General features: G+C 45.8%; 1 protein-coding gene across 8 annotated transcripts in view; it reads right to left on the reverse strand.

Moving 5' to 3' along the window:
- Positions 1-19759, reverse strand: part of LOC311113019 (oxysterol-binding protein 1-like) — a 67285-nt gene that overhangs the window by 46212 nt on the left and 1314 nt on the right. For 6 of the 8 annotated variants that reach the window (XM_084156140.1, XM_084156136.1, XM_084156137.1 and 3 more), the window contains exons 3-6: positions 17886-18094; positions 5917-6076; positions 2450-2561; positions 1733-1904 (exon numbers count right to left, since the gene is read on the reverse strand). In XM_084156140.1, coding sequence (XP_084012266.1) covers positions 1733-1904; positions 2450-2561; positions 5917-6076; positions 17886-18094 — 653 coding nt within the window. Of the gene's footprint in view, positions 1-1732; positions 1905-2449; positions 2562-5916; positions 6077-17885; positions 18095-18548; positions 18641-18863; positions 18987-19759 lie in introns of all 8 variants that reach the window. The other 2 variants (XM_084156142.1, XM_084156141.1) reach the window with 2 other exon arrangements.

Consider the following 19759-nt stretch of genomic DNA (forward strand, 5'->3'; position numbering starts at 1 on the left):
TTTTCTACATTGTAGAATAATAGTGAAGACATCAAAACTATGAAATAACACATATGGAATCACGTAGTAACCAAAAAAGTGTTAAACAAATCAAAATATATTTTTGATTCTTCAAATTAGCCACCCTTTGCCTTGATGACAGCTTTGCACACTCTTGGCATTCTCTCAACCAGCTTCATGAGGAATGCTTTTCCAACAGTATTGAAGGAGTTCCCACTTCTTGGTTGCTTTTCCTTCAATCCGCAGTCCAACTCATCCCAAACCATCTCAATTGGGTTGAGGTCGGGTGATTGTGGAGGCCAGGAGGTCATCTGATGCAGCACTCCATCACTCTCCTTCTTGGTCAAATAGCCCTTACACAGCCTGTAGGTATGTTTTGGGTCATTGTCCTGTTGAAAAACAAACGAATCCCACTAAGCGCAAACCAGATGGGATGGCGTATCGCTGCAGAATGCTGTGGCCAACATGCTGGTTAAGTGTGCCTTGAATTCTAAATAAATCACCGACAGCGTCACCAGCAAAGCAACCCCACACCATCACACCACCTCCTCCATGCTTCACAGTGGGAACCACACATGCAGAGATCATCCGTTCACCAACTCTGCGATTGGAACCAAACATCTCAAATTTGGACTCAGACGAAAGGACAGATTTCCACCGGTCTAATGTCCATTGCCCGTGTTTCTTGGCCCAAGCAAGTCTATTCTTATTATTGGTGTCCTTTAGTAGTGGTTTCTTTGCAGCAATTCAACCATTAAGGCCTGATTCACGCAGTCTCCTCTGAACAGTTGATGTTGAGATGTGTCTGTTACTTGAACTTAGTGAAGCATTTATTTGGGCTCCAATCTGAGGAGCAGTTAACTCTAATGAATTTATCCTCTGCAGCAGAGGTAACTCTGGGTCTTCCTTTCCTGTGGCGGTCCTCATGAGAGCCAGTTTCATCATAGCGCTTGAAGGTTTTTGCGACTGCACTTGAAATGTTCCGCATTGACTGACCTTCATGTCTTAAAGTAATGATGGACTGTCGTTTCGCTTTGCTTATTTGAGCTGTTCTTGCTATAATATAGACTTGGCCTTTTACCAAATAGGGCTCTCTTCTGTATACCCCCCCTACCTTGTCACAACACAACTGATTGGCTCAAACGCATTAAGGAAAGAAATTCCAGAAAATAACTTTTAACAAGGCACAGCTGTTAATTGAAATGAATTCCAGGTGAAGCTGGTTGAGAGACTGCCAAGAGTGTGCAAAGCCGGCAAAGGGAGGCTACTTTGAAGAATCTCAAAAATAAAATATTTTGATTTGTTTAACATTTTTTTTGGTTACTACATGATTCCATATGTGTTATTTCATAGTTTTGATGTCTTCACAATTATTCTACAATGTAGAATATAGTAAAAATTAAGAAAAACCCTGGAATGAGTAGGTGTGTCCAAACTTTTGACTGGTACTGTATGCCCTGCAGGAACGCAGGGCACGCACACACACACAGATCATTTTGGGGTAACATTCTGGAGGGCCAACCCAAACGTCTTCGGCCCGCGGGCCCCAGTTTGGTCTGTCCTGGTCTAGACGATCCTATCCGCCAATCAGGGCTGTGTATGTTAATATATTTAAAATTGTATCAACGCCCACACGATCAGACTGCATTTTAATGACAAAAGGAGGCTCAGGGAAATAAATCAAATTTTATTTTGTTACTTTCATGAAATAAACACACTCATTCTGTCTTACCCTTGCTGTCTGCAGTGTTGTTGCTCTTGAAGGCCCTCTCCAGGTGGTTGTGCTGCTTGGCCAACTGCTCCAGAGTTTCCTCAAGTCGCACCCTCTGGTCCCGCTCTGCCTGCAGGGCCTTCTGCCAGCGCTTACTGTGGGCTTGGGCCAGAGCCAAAAAGTCTCTGCACGCCTGAAGAAACGTTACCCAAATATTACTACAACACTTGGCCAGTGGAGGCCCCTGTATACCCAAGGGGTGAAATGTACCAAGAGCATTACCAAAACTCCAACGGTATACTGGCACAAACATTCATTTCTGGGTAACAATTAAGTACCTTACCGTGATTATTTTTGACCATTTTAATTTAAAACAAACAAAAATAGCTTCTAAGCTAAATGCAATTTCTCAAGCAAGAATTGGAAGTGCCGAATGAAAGGGATGTGTAACCTGAAAACTAGCTGTTATTGGCAGAGGAGGGAAAATGCTTATTGGTCATTTAACTCACACCAACAACAACAAAAAACACCCAGCCAAAAAAGCTGATATTCAGGCGGTCTTTTCAAACAGCTCTTACACTAAATGTGCATTATCATCATTTTCACAGTATTATTCCAACCTCAGTGTGGATATATAAAACACAGGATAATCACGTTGACTGCACTTCCCCTTTAAGTGCACCAAGTGTCTCTCATATGTCAGTTTGGGTAAAGATGGCGGCACAAGCTGACACTCACGTTGATCATGGCGTTGGAGGTGATGCGGAAAAGCGTGGCTCTCTCCGTCACCTGCCGGATCTTATCTCCGGCCTCTCCGGTGAGGCGCAAGCTATCCAACTCAGACAAGGACCTGATGGAAAAGCCAACTCAGTACAATGAGTGGAAATACCTATAAAAATCAGCCAATCATATGACTTCAATCATTCAGTGTATCTCTAAATCATCAAATGACCTGCGTGATCAGTAGAAAAATCATTATCAGTCAAATATTGAGCAAAGTCTGTTTGAAAAATAAGCTGATCAATGGTTATAAAACCAATCTGGACAAATTCATGATTCTGATATGGTGTTCATTTGCGTGTGAATATGTGGAGATCAGAAATGTTTCAAATCTCTCCAATAACACTAGAACCGCCAGGAGTTGAAGCATTCAAGAAGCAGCCAATGATGCCTTTTGAACATCTAGACTACATTTAAACAGTCTAAAAATCAATGTAATTTACAGTGCATTCGTAAAGTATTCATTCCCTTTGACTTTATCCACATTTTGTTACGTTACAGCCTTATTCTAAACTGGATTAAATTGTTTTTTCCTCATCAATCTGCGCACACACACACACACACACACACACACACACAATACCCAATAACGACAAAGCAAAAACAGATTTTTTGAAATGTTTTCAATTTTAGAATAAGGCTGTAATGTAACAATTTTGAAAAATTCAAGGCGTCTGAATACTTTTTAAAATTATATATTGTTTGTGTTTAGGCATGTCTTAGGAGATACAACAAAATTGTATTTCAAAAGAACAGAATAGCATATTCTGAGTTGACTATCCATGGCTATGCAAAATGCCAGTGGTGTAGCCTATTTTGTTTGTTCATTTAGCAGACAAGACTTGCTTATATTCGTGTGCACTTATTACAAATTAACACACATCTATGTTGTTTTGAAGCTGAAATCCGCAGGCCGTGGGTGCCCCCATGCCACCCCACTTCGTGTTGTGTTTTCAAACAAGGGATTTGGTCCTATGCTGCTCTGGGCTGGCCTTCTGGGAAAGGTGTCTTAGCGCTAACTCCCGCCCTCTCAAATGACGTTGCTAGAGAGAGAGGAAGTGAAAAGTAACTTTCTACAGCTGCCAAAGATACACTGTTGCAGTAGCAGGGACAACGTTTTCAGAAAATGTCTACAGAACAAGCATTATCATCATTTCTTGGATCTGAATCAACTCGACCAGAAAAGAAAAAAAGCAGTGAGAAAAAGGCTGCTCATGACCAATCAAGATACCGGATAAACATTGGAATTAATTTGGAAAGGTGGCGAGCACTGAAAGATCTTAAAGGTTGGAAGAGTGATGCCGAAATGGCCACCAGTCATTAGTACTGGGTTGCCTTTTTAGCATGCTAGCTACTTATCTAACATTAGCTGCTAACCTTAGTATTCAATGTTCAAGCTAGCTAACACGGCTATAATGGAATAAATATACACTATATAGACACACAAAAGTATGTGGACACCCCTTCAAATTAGTGGATTAGGCTATTTCAGCCACACCCGTTGCTGACAGGTGTATAAAATAGAGCACACAGCCATGCAATCTCCATAGACAAACATTGGCAGTAGAATGGCCTTACTGAAGAGCTCAGTGACTTTCAACGTGGCACCATCTTAGGATGCCACTTTTCCAACAAGTCAGTTAATCAAATTCCTGCCCTGCTAGAGGTGCCCCGATCAACTGTACGTGCTGTTATTGGGAAGTGGAAACATCTAGGCGCAACAATGGCTCAGCCGCGAAGTAGTACACAAGCTGACAGAACGGGACCGCCAAGTGCTGAAGCGTGTAGCGCGTATAGTCTGTCTTCAGTTGCAACACTCACTACAGAGTTCCAAACTGACACTGGAAGCAACGTCAGCACAATAACTGTTCGTTGGGAGCTTCATGAAATGGGTTTCCATGGCCGAGCAGTCGCACACAAGGCTAAGATCACCATGCGCAACGCCAAGCAACGGCTGGAGTGTTGTAAAGCTAGCCGCCATTGGACTCTGGAGCAGTGGAAACGCGTTCTCTGGAGTGATTAATCACGCTTCACCGTCTGGCAGTCCGACGGACGAATCTGGGTTTGGCGGATGCCAGGAGAACACTACCTGCCCCAATGCATAGTGCCAACTGTCAAGTTTTGTGGAGGAGGAATATTTTTCATGGTTCGGACTAGGCCCCTTAGTTCCAGTGAAGGGAAATCTTAACGCTACAGCATACAATGACATTCTAGACAATTCTGTGCTTCCAACTTTGTGGCAACAGTTTGGAGAAGGCTCTTTCCTGTTTCAGCATGACAATGCCCCCGTGCACAAAGCGAGGTCCATACAGAAATGGTTTGTCAAGATCGTTGTGGAAGAACTTGACTGGCCTGCACAGAGCCCTGACTTCAACCCCATCAAACACCTTTGGGATGAATTGGAACGCAGACTGCGAGCCAGTCCTAATCGCCCAACATCAGTGCCGACCTCACTAATCCTTGTGGCTGAATGGGAGCAAGTCCCTGCAGCAATGTTCCAACATCTAGTTGAAAGTCTTAACAGAAGAGTGGAGGCTGTTACAGCAGCAAAGGGGGGACCAACTCCATATTAATGCCCACGATTTTGGAACGAGATGTTCGACGAGCACACATACTTTTAGTCATGTAGTGTATATAGAAAATCTTGCCTCACCAGTGTCAATTAAACACGCTGGCCTCTTCATTCACAATTTGACAATTTATAATATTCTCACCCATCAGCATTTTCTCAATTTAATCTTGTTTTTACATCAATTATAAGTGTGAAATTAGTTTTGGTAGGTGTAGTTTTGTTGGGCTATTATCAACTGGGCAAGCAACTGTTGGGAGAAGGGGCAAAAAAACTTTCTAAATTACACGTCCTCCTAAAAGAGCTCATAACACAAATAGGCTACGGACAGTGATATAATTTTTTTTAACAATGTCATTGTGTTAAATACTGTTATTAGACTTCTTAAATCACCTGATGCCTCAGAAATCTCTGTGGCGAGTCTAGTGTTAAATGTTATAAATTTAACAGACATTTCCATTTGCAACTAGAGCTAAATGTAAATTACATACTAGATGTAAAGGAACAGCAATCCACAAAGTGAAACATGGCTTTTAGAATGCTGTGTGACACTGCAAATTAGCTTTTTTACTGCGACTACTTCCTGTATTGTGATTGGTTCTCATTCACGAGGTTGACAACAATAGCAAATATATTAGCACACAACACTTTTTGGGATAATAAATAATGTAAGAAGCAGTACTAAGCCATTCAAGGTCTTTCTCTAAGCAGTGTCCTAAAAGAAAACATGAAGAAATTGAAATGATTGGCTAAAATATTACATGTTGCACCTTTAACACTCAGAGAAGTGACATGAGAAACTATCACTTCAAGAGCACAACCGTTTGACCAAATCAGGAGAAGAAAGTGTACTGACCTCTGCAGGGCGGAGCCATGTTTAGAGATGAGGTCATTGCATGTGCTCAGATCGTCCACCTTGCTGCCCAGTGTCCTGAGAGTGGACTGGACCTCCAAGCTCTGGGCACCACCGACTTGTCCCCGCGGCGAGTTTGGAGGAAAGTCATCCCCAGAGTCATCTGAGGAAAATGAAAATGGGGGAAGGGCTCAAGTTACAGTACTGTGAAAAAGTATTTGCCCACATTCAGATTCTCTATTTTTGATAATGAATGTTTTCAGATCTTCAACCAAAACCTAATATTAGATAAAGGGAACAAAAACAACAAATGACATACTTACAGTGCATTCAGAAAGTATTCAGACCCCTTCCCTTTTTCCACATTTTGTTACGTTACAGCCTTATTCTAAAATGGATCTTTTTTTTTTTTTGTGCAAATTTATTTAAAATTATAAAAAATGGAAATACCTTAACGTAAGTATTCAGACCCTTTGCTATGAGACTTGAAATTGAGCTCAGGTGCATCCTGTTTCCACTGATCATCCTTGAGACGTTTCTACAACTTGGAGTCCACCTGAGGTAAATTCAATTGATTGGACATGATTTGGAAAGGCACACACCTGTATATAAGGTCCCACAGTTGACAGTGCATGTCAGAGCAAAAACCAAGCCATGAGGTCGAAGGAATTGTCCGTAGAGCTCCAAGACAGGAGTGTGTCAAGGCACAGATCTTGGGAAGGGTACCAAAACATTTCTGCAGCATTGAAGATCCCCAAGAACACATATTTCCTCTGTGGAGATGGGAGAACTTTCCAGAAAGACAAACATCTCTGCAGCACTCCACCAATCAGGCCATTATGGTAGAGTGCCAGACCGAAGCCACTCCTCAGTAAAAGGCACAACAGCCCGCACGGACTTTGCCAAAACTCACCTAAAGGACTCTCAGACCATGAGAAACAAGATTCTCTGGTTTGATGAAACCAAGATTGAACTCTTTGGCCTGAATGCCAAGTTTCACGTCTGGAGGAATCCTGGCACCGCTCGTCACCTGGTCAATACCATTCCTGCAGTGAAGCATGGTGGTACCCTTCCCCAGATCTGTGCCTCGACACAATCTTGTCTCTGAGCTCTACGGACAATTCCTTTGACCTCATGGCTTGGTTTTTGCTCTGACATGCACTGTCAACTGTTGGACCTTATATAGACAGGTGTGTGTCTTTCCAAATCATGTTCAATCAATTGAATTTACCACAGGTGGAATCCAATCAAGTTGTAGACATCTCAAGGATGATCAATGGAAACAGGACGCACCTGAGCACAATTTTGAGTCTCATAGCAAAGGGCATCTGTTTTTAGTTTTTTTTATACATAGGCAAAAATGTCTAAAAACCTGTTTTCCCTTTGTCATTATGCAGTATTGTGTGTAGATTAATGAGGGAAATAAATAAGGCTGTAACGTAACAAAATGTGGAATAGTTTCTGAATGCACTGTATTGCAGCTTTAACATAAACTCCTCCATATTTCCTCAAGTATTCTGTTGATGACAGTAAAGAAACTTTTAAAAACAATGACCAAAGTTTATGAATGGTCTAATTACACTCAACAAAAATAAAAAAACGCAACATGTAAAGTGTTGGTCCCATGTTTCATGAAAGGAAAAATAAATTCTACCCAAAAATGAAACGCACAAAAAACTAATTTCTCTCAAATCGTGTGTATAAATTTGTTTACATCCCTGTTTGTGAGCATTTCTCCTTTGCCAAGATAATCAATCTACCTGACAGGGGTGGCATATCAAGAAGCTGATTAAACAGCATGATCACTACACAGGCGCACCTTGTTCTTGGGGACAATAAAAAGGCCACTTAAATGTGCAGTTTTGTCATACAACACAATGCCACAGATATCGGAAGCTTTGATGGAGCGTGCAATTGGCATGCTGACTGCAGGAATGTCCACCAGAGCTGTTGGCAGATAATTGAATGTTCATTTCTCTACCATAAGCCGCCTCCAAAGTCATTTGAGAATTTGGCGGTAGGTCCAACTGGCCTCACAACCGCAGACCACTTGTAACCACGCCAGCCCAGGACCTCCACGTCCGGCTTCTTCACCTGCGGGATCGTCTGAGACAAGCCACCCGGACAGCTGATGAAACTGTGCGTTTGCACAACCAAGTAATTTGCACAACCAGAAACCTTCTCAGGGAAGCTCATCTGCATGCTTGTCGTCCTCACCAGGGTCTTGACCTGACTGAAGTTCAGCATCGTAACTGACCAGTGGGCAAATGCTCACCTTCGATGGCCACTGGCACACTGGAGAAGTGCGCTCTTCATGGATGAATCCCAGTTTCAACTGTACCGGGCAGATGGCAGACAGCGTGTATGGTGTCTTGTGGGTGAGCGGTTTGCTGATGTCAACATTGTGAACAGAGTGCCCCATGGTGGCGGTGGGGTTATGGTATGGGCAGGCATAAGCTACGGTCAACGAACACAATTGCATTTCATTGATGGCAATTTGATACTGTGACGAGATCCTGAGGTCCATTGCCATGCCATTCATCCGCCGCCATCACCTCATGTTTCAGCATGATAATGCATGGTCGCATGTCGCAAGGATCTGTACACAATTCCTGGAAGCTGAAAATGTCCCAGTTATTCCATGGCCTGCATACTCACCAGACATGTCACCCATTGAGCATGTTGGGATGCCCTGGATCGACGTGTATGATAGCGTGTTCCAGTTCCCGCCAATATCTAGCAACTTTGCATAGCCATTGAAGAGGAGTGGGACAACATGCCACAGGCCACAATCAACAGCATGATCAACTCTATGCGAAGGAGATATGTCACGCTGCATGAGGCAAATTGAGGTCACTGGTTTTCTGACTCACGTCCCTACCTTTTATTTATTTTTACGGTATCTGTGACCAACAGATGCATATCTGTATTCCCAGTCATGTGAAATCTATAGATTAGGGCCTAATTAATTAATTTCAATTGACTGATTTCCTTATATGAACTGTAACTCAGTAAAATCTTTGACATTGTTGCATGTTGCGTTTATATTTTTGTTCAGTGTAGTCAGAGACTGTTATAAAGACTGATGGAAGCATGAAAGAGAAAGAAGTGTTTTCACTGACATTTTCAACCTCTCCCTGACCCAGGCTGTAACATGTTTCATGCAGACCACCATAGTCCCTGTTCCCAAGAACACCAAGGTAACCCTTCTAAATGACTATTGCCCCCAAGCACTCACATATATAGCCATGAAATGCTTTGAAAGGCTGGTCATGGCTCACATCAACTCCATCATCCCAGACACCCTAGACCCACTCCAATTCTTATACCACCCCAAAAGATCCACAGATGATCCCAATCTCTATTTCCCACCTGGACAAGAGGAACACCTATGTGAGAATGCTGTTCATTGACTACAGCTTCAAGACCATACTGCCATCGAAGCTCATCACTAAGCTAAGGTCCCTGGGACTGAACACCTCCCTCTGAAACTAGATCCTGGACTTCCTTACGGGCCAACCCCAGGTGGTGAGGGTAGGCAACACATCCGCCACGCTGACTCTCAACATGGGGGCCCTTCAGGGACGCGTGCTTAGTCCCCTCCTGTACTCCCTGTTCACCCACAACTCCAATTAAGTTTGCAGACGACAACGGTGGTAGGCCTGATCACCGACGACAAGACAGCCTAGGGGGAGGAGGTCAGAGACCTGGCAGTGGGGTGCCAGGACAACAACCACTCCCTCAATGTCAGTAAAACAAAAGGAGCTGATCGTGGACTACAGGAAAAGGAGAGCCGAGCACACCCCCAATTCACATCAACGGGGCTGTAGTGGAGCGGGTCGAGAGCTTCTAGTTCCACCTGTCCATATCACTAAGGGTTTATCATGGTCCAAACACACCAACAGTCGTGAAGAGGGCACGACAACGCCTCTTCCCCTCAGGTGGCTGAGAAGATTTGGCATAGGCCCTCAGATCCTCAAAATGTTCTAAAGCTTCATAATCGAGCACATCTTGACTGGCTGCATCACCGCTTGGTATGTCACTGCTTGGCATCCGACTGCAAGGCGCTACAGAAGGTAGCGCGTACGGCCGACTACATCACTGGGGCCGAGCTCCATGCTTTCCAGGTCCTCTATACCAGGCGGTGTCAGAGGAAGGCCCAAAACATTGTCAAAGCATCCAGACTCCCAAGCCACAGACTGTTCTCTCTGCTACCGCACGGCAAGCAGTACCAATGCACCAAGTCTGGAACAAACAGGACCCTGAACAGCTTCTGACACCAAGCCATGAGACTTCTAAACAAGATTGCCAAATAGCTAATCAAATGGCTACCCGGACTACCTGCATTGACCTGTTTTTGCACTAACTCTCTTGTTCTGACTACGCACACACACTGGAATCTACCCACACACTCACACAAACTGATGCCACATACACGCTGCAGCTACTGTCTATTATCAATCCTGTTGCCTAGTCACTTCACCCCTACCTTCAGTACCTTTCAAAACTTTTACCACACCTACTTATTCAAGGGTTTTTCTTTATTTTTACTATTTTCTACATTGTAGAATGATAGTGAAGACATCAAAACTATGAAATGACACATATGGAATCATGTAGTAACGAAAGAAAAGTGTTAAAACAAATCAAAATATATTTTAGATATTTTAGATACTTCAAATAGCCACCCTTTAGTTTTGATGACAGCTTTGCACACTTGGCATTCTCTCAACCAGCTTCACGAGGTAGTCACCTGGAATGCATTTCAATTAACAGGTGTGCCTTCTTAATGCGTTTGTGTGACGAGTACTGAGGATACGAAGAGGTAGGACGAAGACGCAGGTCTCAACAATGTAAAGGTTTACTTAACACTGAGCAAGAGCACGTACACGACATGACACTAACAATCACACAAAACACAACACTGAACAGTCCAGGGCTATATAGTTGTGGTAATGAGATGATGAGGTGCAGGTGCGCTGGAGGTGATTAGGATGCGTTGGTTCGGGGGATGGCATCCGCCAGAGGACCAGGAACCACCGGCCTGAGGAGAGACACATGAAAAGTGGGTGAGACACGGTAGTGAGGGGGAAGGAGCAGCCGGAGAGGAAGGTTTTTTGTGGACAGCCAGATACGATCACCAGGCTGGAATAAGTGGGCCTCACTGCGGTGGCAGTCGGCTTGGTCCTTCTGCCGACGAATGGCCCTCTGGCCCTGCGGAACCACTCGTAGACAGCGGGTGCGTCGGTCTGGCTGGGTGTCCAAGGGGCCGGCTGGTACCCCAGGATGCACTGGAAGGGAGTGAGCCGCGTGGATGAGTGAACAAGGGAGTTCTGGGCATATTCTGCCCAGGGAAAAAACCTCGCCCACTCACCCTGCCGGTCCTGACAGTGGCGACGAAGAAACCTCCCCAGCTCCTGGTTCATGAGTTCCACCTGCCCATTTGACTGAGGCCTATAGCCGGAAGTGAGGCTGGCCGTGGCCCCGATCTTCTCCAGAAAAGCCTTCCACACTCGGGAGGTGAATTGGGGGCCACGTTCCTAGACGATTTCCTCCGGAAGTCCATAATGCATGAAGACCTGTTGGAACAGGACCTCAGCGACCTGGAGAGCAGAAGGAAGACCAGTTAGTGGCAAAAAACAGCATGATTTGGCTGACAAAGTCTATGGACAGGTGTGACCAAGGTCGCTGAGGCACTGGGAGATGAACTAGTTTGCCAGCCAGGGCGTTCCGAGGTGTTTTCGTTTGGGCACATACGGAACAGGAGTTGATATAGCGGGAGACATCAGTAGCCAAGGTGGGACCCTGGTGGGTACATACACGTGCCCCGGAGGGGCGTTGACAGGCGCTGGGTCCGCCTGAGCCACCAGGCAGATCTCTTCGTCCACATCCCAAAGAGAAACGAAGAGGTGCCACGAAGAGAAACAGAGGCAAGATAGGACCCCCCAGATCCTCCCTTTCTCAGGTATGGTGCATCCTGGAGAGTGCGTTGGCTTTCACATTCTGGGATCCTGGGCAGTAGGACAGAATAAACCTAAAGCGAGTAAGAAATTTGGCCCACCTGGCTTGACAAGAGTTCATCCGTTTCACTGCCAGTATGTGCTCCAAATTCCGGTGGACAGTGAGACTCCGGAATGGACTGCGCCCTCCACCCAGTGTCTCCATTCCTCCAGAGCGAGGACCACCGCCAACAGCTCCCCGTCTCCAACTCCATAGTTCCTCTCACTGGCGTAAGCTTTTTCCAGAAAAAGGCACAGGTATACATTTTCTCTGGCTTACCTTACCGCTGGGAGAGGACCCCACCCACGCCCTCCTCCAGGATGAAAGGACGAGCTGGATCTGGGTGTTTTAGGAGGGGCGCTGTGGTGAACCTCTCCTTCAGCCTCTTGAAGGCAGCATCAGCCTCAGGGTTCCAGGCCAGCTTCTGAGGCCCACCCTTAAGGAGAGAGGTGAGCGGTGTGGCTATGGAGCTGAAGGACCTGATGAAACGCCGGTAGAAATTTGCGAAGGCCAGGAAGCTCTGTAGGCCCTTGATGGTGGTGGGGACCGGCCATGACCTGACGGCGTCCGTCTTCGCTCTTTCCATGAACACCCCCTGAGGACTGATCCTGTATCCCAGGAAGGAGATGGCATGTTGGTGGAATTTCGCATTTCTCCCCCTTCACCAACAGGCTGTGTTCCCGGAGGTGGAGTAGGATCGCTCGGACGTCCCTGACGTGCTCCTCGAACGTAGCCGAGCAGATCAAGATATCGTCGATGTACACCAACACCTGTCTACTCAGCATGTCTCGGAACACGTCATTGACGAAGGACTGGAACACGGAAGGTGCGTTGTCGAGGCCGTAGGGCATGACACAGTATTCATAGTGGCCTGAGGTAGTGCTGAATGCAGTCTTCCACATTTCTCCTTCCCGGATTCGGATCAGGTTGTAGGCACTCCTCAGGTCCAACTTGGTAAAGTACCGGGCCCCTCACAGCTGCTCGATGGCCGATGGAACCAGAGGGAGGGGGTACCGGTACTTGGTGGTGACTGCGTTCAGCCCCCGTTAGTCAATGCACGGCCACGAAGAAGAAGCTGGCGGAGGCACGAGAGGTAGAGCGTCTGATGAACCCATGTTTCAGGGTCTCCGCCACATACTTCTCCATGGCCTCAATCTCCGCTATGGAAAGGGAGTAAATGCAACTCTTCGGGGGGTGTTGTCCCTCCAGCAGGTCAATGGCGCAGTCCCAGGGCCTGTGAGGAGCGAGACACTTAGCCTTGGAGAAGACATCGGAGAGATCTGCGTAATCACGTGGAATTTGTTGGGCTGGAGGGCGGACTCCGGACTCTCCACTGACATGGAACAACAAACCACTGGCAGGCAGGTCCTCCGGCATGAGGGGGAGCAGGCTGTGATCCTCTTGGTGATCCAGGGCAATCCCAAGACGATCCGGTGAAGGGGTGACGTGACGATGTGGAAGGACAGCCCCTCGTGGTGGTCTATCATTGCCCGTGGAAAGCGAAGAGAAAGAAGAACCAATTAAAAACAATGGTTTGGTGACAGGTGATGACGGAACACTCACAGAGCGGCGACGGGAGTCATACCGCCTAGATAGGGAGCCGCCAGGAGATCTGGGGTCCGTGGTGGTGTAGGGGGTGCTGCCCACCTCTATGGGTGAGGACTCGGAGGCAGGGCGACTTCCATAGCTCAGATGGGGTGAGCGTCGAGGCTCCGGGTGGAGTTGGGAACGCGGTCGGTCTCTCAACATGTCGTCAAGACAAATGGACATGGCGATGAGGGTATCAAGGTCCAGCTCGTCGTCCCGACATGCAAGTTCCGTCGTGATGTCCTCCCGTGAGCCTCTCATGAAGGTCGTGTGCAGAGCACGCTTATTCCAGCCGGAAGACGCCCCCACCGTGCGAAAGCTCAGGGCGTACTCGAACACGGCCTCCTCTCCCTGTTGTCCCCGGAGGAGATGCTCACCCTCCATGGGATGATCGAACACCGCCCTGAACCGATCGAGGAAGGTGGAGTAGGGAAGCGCCACGGCCTCACCTCCTTCCCAGACTGCCGTGGCCCAATCCAGCGCACTTCCCTTCAGTAGCGAAATCACCAGCGCTATCCTGGCTTGGTCCGATGGAGATGCCCCCCACTGACGCGCCAGATACAGTGAAACCTGTAGCAGGAAGCCTCTACATTTCGTTGTTTCCCGTCATAGCGCTCCGGCAGGGCGAGGGGTTCCTCAGACATTGGTGATAGCACGGGAGGAGTTGGACAAGGTGCACTCCCCGCTCCCTGAGGTGGAACCGGCGCGATGGTCAATTTATGCAGCGTTTGGAGCACTTCCTGCATGGAGGCGTTCAGCTGGGCAATCTGCTGCTGGTGCTGGTCGAGGACCTGGGAAACTCCAGGAGGATTACCTGCTGCATCCATCTTCATGAGGTGTGTGAATCTGTGACGAGTACTGAGGAAACGAAGAGGTAGGACGCAGACGCAGGAATCAACAATGTAAAGGTTTACTTAACACTGAGCAAGAGCACAACAAAGAGCGTGTATACAACATGACACTAACAATCACACACAACACTGACCAGTCCAGGGCTATATAGGGGTGGTGATGAGATGAGGTGCAGGTGCGCTGGAGGTGATTAGGGTGCGTTGGGTTTCCATTCCGGTGTTGCCGAAGTGGTGCGCTCAGACCAGTGGCACAGTAGACCGGCGAATCAGAGCCCCGGAGGGGAGAAACGGGAGGAGACGTGACAGTTTGAGCCAATCAGTTGTGTAGTGACAAGGTAGGGGTGGTATACAGAAGATGGCCCTATTTGGTAAAAGACCAAGTCCATATTATGGCAAGAACAGCTCAAATATGCAAAGAGAAACGACAGTCCATCATTACTTTAAGACATGAAGGTCAGTCAATACGGAACATTTCAAGAACTGTGCCAGTTTTTGCAGTCGCAAAAACCATCAAATCGCTATGATGAAACTGGCTCTCATGAGGACCGCCACAGGAATGGAAGACCCAGAGCACAGCACTTACACAAATTACTGATGATTGGCTGAGAGAAATTGATGATACAAAGATTGTGGGGGCTGTTTTGTTAGACTTCAGTGCGGCTTTTGACATTGTCGACAATAGTCTGCTGCTGGAAAAACGTACGTGTTATGGCTTTACACCCCCTGTTATAATGTGGATAAAGAGTTACTTGTCTAACAGAACACAGAGGGTGTTCTTTAATGGAAGCCTCTCAAACTTAATCCAGGTACTTACTTTTTCCCCATCTTTACTAACGACATGCCACTGGCTTTGTGTAAAGCCAGTGTGTCTATGTATGCGGATGACTCAACACTATACACGTCAGCTGCTACAGCAACTGAAATAACTGCAACACTTAATAAAGAGTTGCAGTTAGTTTCAGAATGGGTGGCAAGGAATAAGTTAGTCCTAAATATTTCCAAAACTAAAAGCATTGTATTTGGGACAAATCATTCACTAAACCCTAAACCTGAACTACATCTCGTGATGAATAAAGTGGAAATTAAGCATGTTGAGGTGACTAAACTTCTTGGGAATAACCCTGGATTGTAAACTGTCATGGTCAAAGCATATTGATACAACAGTAGCTAAAATGGGGAGAAGTATGTCCATAATTAAGCGCTGCTCTGCCTTCTTAACAACATTATCAATAAGGCAGGTCCTACAGGCGCTAGTTTTGTCACACCTGGACTACTGTTCAGTAGTGTGGTCAGGTGCCACAAGGAGGGACTTGGGGAAAATGACAGTTGGCTCAGAACAGGGCAGCACGGCTGGCCCTTAAAAGTACACGGAGAGCAAACATTAATGACATGCATGTTAGTCTCTCCTAGCTTAGAGTGGAAGAGAGATTGACTTCATCACTGCTTGTTTGTTTTTTTAAGAGGTGTAGACAAGCTGAAGGTACCAAGCTGTCTGTTTGGAACGCTGGCACACAGCTCGGACACCCATGCATATCCCACGAGACATGCCACCAGAAGTCTCTTCACAGTCCCCAAGTCCAGAACAGACTACGGGAAACGCACAGTACTACATAGAGCCATGACTAAATGGAACTCTATTCCACATCATGTAACTCAGTCAAGCAGTAGAATAGGATTTAAAAAAACATATTAAAACTACACTTTATGGAACAGCGCGGACTGTGGACACACACACGGCACACACATAGCATTCGCAAACACATGCTAACACACACACTCTACACAGACACATTTTAATATTGTTATTTTGCTGTATTGTTGATTTTGTACTGTAAATATGTTATGGTAGAGTAGTGTGTAATAAGGTGTTGTGTTATGTATTGTTTTATTGTATGTAAATTGTGGTTGGACCCCAGGAAGAGTAGCTGCTGCCTTGGCAGCTGCTAATTCAAGTCACAGACATATCTCAACATCAACTGTTCAGAGGAGACTGTGTGAATCAGGCCTTCATGGTTGAATTGCTGCAAAGAAACCACTACTAAAGGACACAAATAAGAAGAAGAGACTTGCTTGGGCAAAGAAACACGAGCAATGGACATTAGACCAGTGGAAATTTGTCCTTTGGTCTGGAGTCCAAATTGGGAGATTTTTGGTTCCAACCGCCGTGTCTTGTGAGACGCGGTGTGGGTGAACGGATGATCTCCGCATGTGTATTTCCCACCGTAAAGCATGGAGGTGGTGTTATGGTGCTTTGCTGGTGACACAGTCTGTGATTTCTTTCAAATTCAAGGCACACTTAACCAGCATGGCTACCACAGCATTCTGCAGTGATACGCCATCCCATCTGGTTTGGGCTTAGAGGGACTATCATTTGTTTTTGAACAGGACAATGACCCAACACACCTACAGGCTGTGTAAGGGCTATTTGACCAAGAAGGAGAGATGGAATGCTGCATCAGATGCCCTGGCCTCCACAATCCCCCGACCTCAACCAAATTGAGATGATTTGGGATGAGTCGGACGGCAGAGTGAAGAAAAAGCAGCCAACAAGTGCTCAGCATATGTGGGAACTCCTTCAAGACTGTTGGAAAAGCATTACAGGTGAAGCTGGTTGAGAGAATGCCAAGAGTGTGCAAAGCTGTCATCAAGGCAAAGGGTGGATATTTGAAGAATGTCAAATATATTTTGATTTGTTTAACACTTTTTTGGTTACTACATGATTCCATGTGTTATTTCATAGTTTTGATGTCTCCACTATTATTCTACAATGTAGAAAATAGTAAAAATAAAGAAAAACCCTTGAATGAGTAGGTGTTCTAAAACTTTTGACCGGTAATCGACTCGGTACTGGTACTCCCTGTATATAGCCATGTTATTTTCTACTCCCTATATATAGCCATCTTATTTTTACTCTTCTTTTGTTATTCACAGCGTATTTATTCCTTGTGTCACGTTATTTGTTTTACTCTGCATTTTTGGAAAAGGACCCGTAAGTACGCATTTCACTGTTGGTCTACACCGGTTGTTTACGAAGCATGTGACAAATACAATTTTAAGAGAACTAATATGGCTGTTTTGAAGCATTTAAAGTACTGTGACATACTAAATCCTATCCTATGATGGGGTATTTGTATTTATTAGGGATCCCCATTAGCTATTGCCAAGGCAGAAGCTACTCTTCCTGGGGTGCAAACACATTAAGGCACTTACATTAGATATATAAAACAAAATATAAAAGTCTAACAGGCATGCTACGGTGGACGCATACTATTGCAGAGCCTGAGACACTCACATTAATTTAAATTAAACCTGGGCATACGCCGTACGGCTCCATGAGAGAATCTCGCAGTTCCACATTTCAAGAATTTGACCCACGGCTTCTGCTCAAGAACACTTGATAAAGTCACTCTCTGCTTACACCAGCAAAAGTTACGTGTCCAGTGTAGCAGCTAGAAACCTGCAGTTTCCACTACATCCCGGTAAATCTCCCCTGTAAAAGAGCTTGAACAATGACTTTCTCTTTCAGTGTTTTACCAGACTCAGCCTGCATTCGTGCGGCCTTGGCTTTGGCCAGCTCCAAGGCAGTGATCCAACGCTGCCTCTCCACCTCACAGCTGGCCTTCAGATGGTACGTCTGCGCCCCGCCATTGGAGATGACAAAGTTGCAAGCGTCGTCCACAGTGATGGTTGCCGTGGCCAGGTTGATAGTGCCTCGACAAGTGTGCCCCATCTCCGCCTGGGTCCTGGCAAGCATGAAAACAAGGCATCTTTCAAAATGTCCTGAAATCTCCAAAATTACAAGCTATTTACATTTTAGTCATTTAGCAGACACTCTTATCCAGAGTGACTTACAGGAGCAATTAGGGTTAAGTGCCTTGCTCAAGGGCACAGACAGATTTTTCACCTAGTCGGCTCGAGGATTAGAACCAGCGACCTTTCGGTTACTGGCACTATGCTCTTAACCACTAAGCTACCTGCCGCCCTATGTATATAATCTACATGTGTGCATTTGGTACCAATACATTACTGAGCTTTGATTTTACTCAATATGACATTGATTTATGGTTGAATCTATAGACTGGTTTGCAATTAGCTCTTGAAAATCCAAGGGGCACCAGGTAGGGGGCTTACTGCCAGCCCCCATTTTACATTTACATTTTAGTCATTTAGCAGACGCTCTTATCCAGAGCGACTTACAGTTAGTGAGTGCATCCATTTTCATCCATTTTGGGTTCTCAGTTGAAGGTATCGACCACAGCTGGCTCCATGTTAACTAAAATCCCGACTCTCTGTTTTAATGTTTAGAAACGTTAAACTTCAAGTTTTTGGCAATGAGTCAGAGTCAAATGAACTTGTGGACACCATTTTATGTCTCTGTCCAGTATGAAGGAAGTTAGCTTTGCGAGCCAATGCTAACTTGTGTTAGCTCAATGACTTGTAGTCTATGGGTTGCATGCTTTGGAACATAAAACTTTCATACCAGCGAGAAATAATAATTCAAAATATACTTACTTGTACACAGTTTAGCAACGTTGCACACGGCCGTAATACATCCTCCGGCCGAGGTCGGACACATCCTCTCACCTTGCGCTCGCATTTCCATTGGACCATACCATTCCATTCAACATTTCCGGTCTGAAACAGGTGTTACTCAAAACACAGCCGGGTGCAACTTTGCTAAACAGCATACAGTAAGTGTATCTTTTGTAGTCTAATTTTTTTTCTAATTCATTTGAAAGTTCCAAATGTTTCTAAAACTGTATTTGAGTGCAAAGTGCATTTACACAGAGCATTTGGGCAGCTTCAGGGCATTTCCCTCACCAGGCTAAAGGGGACATCCAATTGCTCAATGTAATGCAATGGAATTGGAGTCATGAATAAGTGCTAGTTTGCAATGAAGAGCTGTGAGAGAGCAATTATTTTACTAACAACCACTGGTAGGCTGGTACTAAAAACTGTTAGGCTAGAATAATTTATGCCATAGTAATTACAAAAGCCACTACACTTACTGCATCATCAATATTGTCGCGATCCTCGCTATATGAGCCACGTTACAATTCCCACCAAGTGGGTTAACCCTATTTGCGCGACGTGTAGGGTGTTTGCTTTTCACGCCAGAGACCCGGGTACACTTCCCTGCCCCGTCGTTCGCTACATTGGTGTCAGAAGTGGGACGGCGGCTGTGAGGCCATCAGAAAGCACAGCCCAGATGCATGAGGGGGCTGAGTGCCTTGCCGTTCGGAGGGGGAAGTGTAGCGATCCTCGCTATATGAGCCACGTTGCAATTCCCACCAAGTGGGTTCACCCTATTGGCGTGATGGGTAGGGTGTTTGCCTTTCACGCCCGACACCAGGGTTCGCTTCCCTTCCCTACAATATCACGAGTCTCAAGGAGATAAAATACTGCAT

Source organism: Coregonus lavaretus (genome assembly GCF_964263955.1).
Source record: "Coregonus lavaretus genome assembly, chromosome: 39".
NCBI lineage: Eukaryota > Metazoa > Chordata > Actinopteri > Salmoniformes > Salmonidae > Coregonus > Coregonus lavaretus.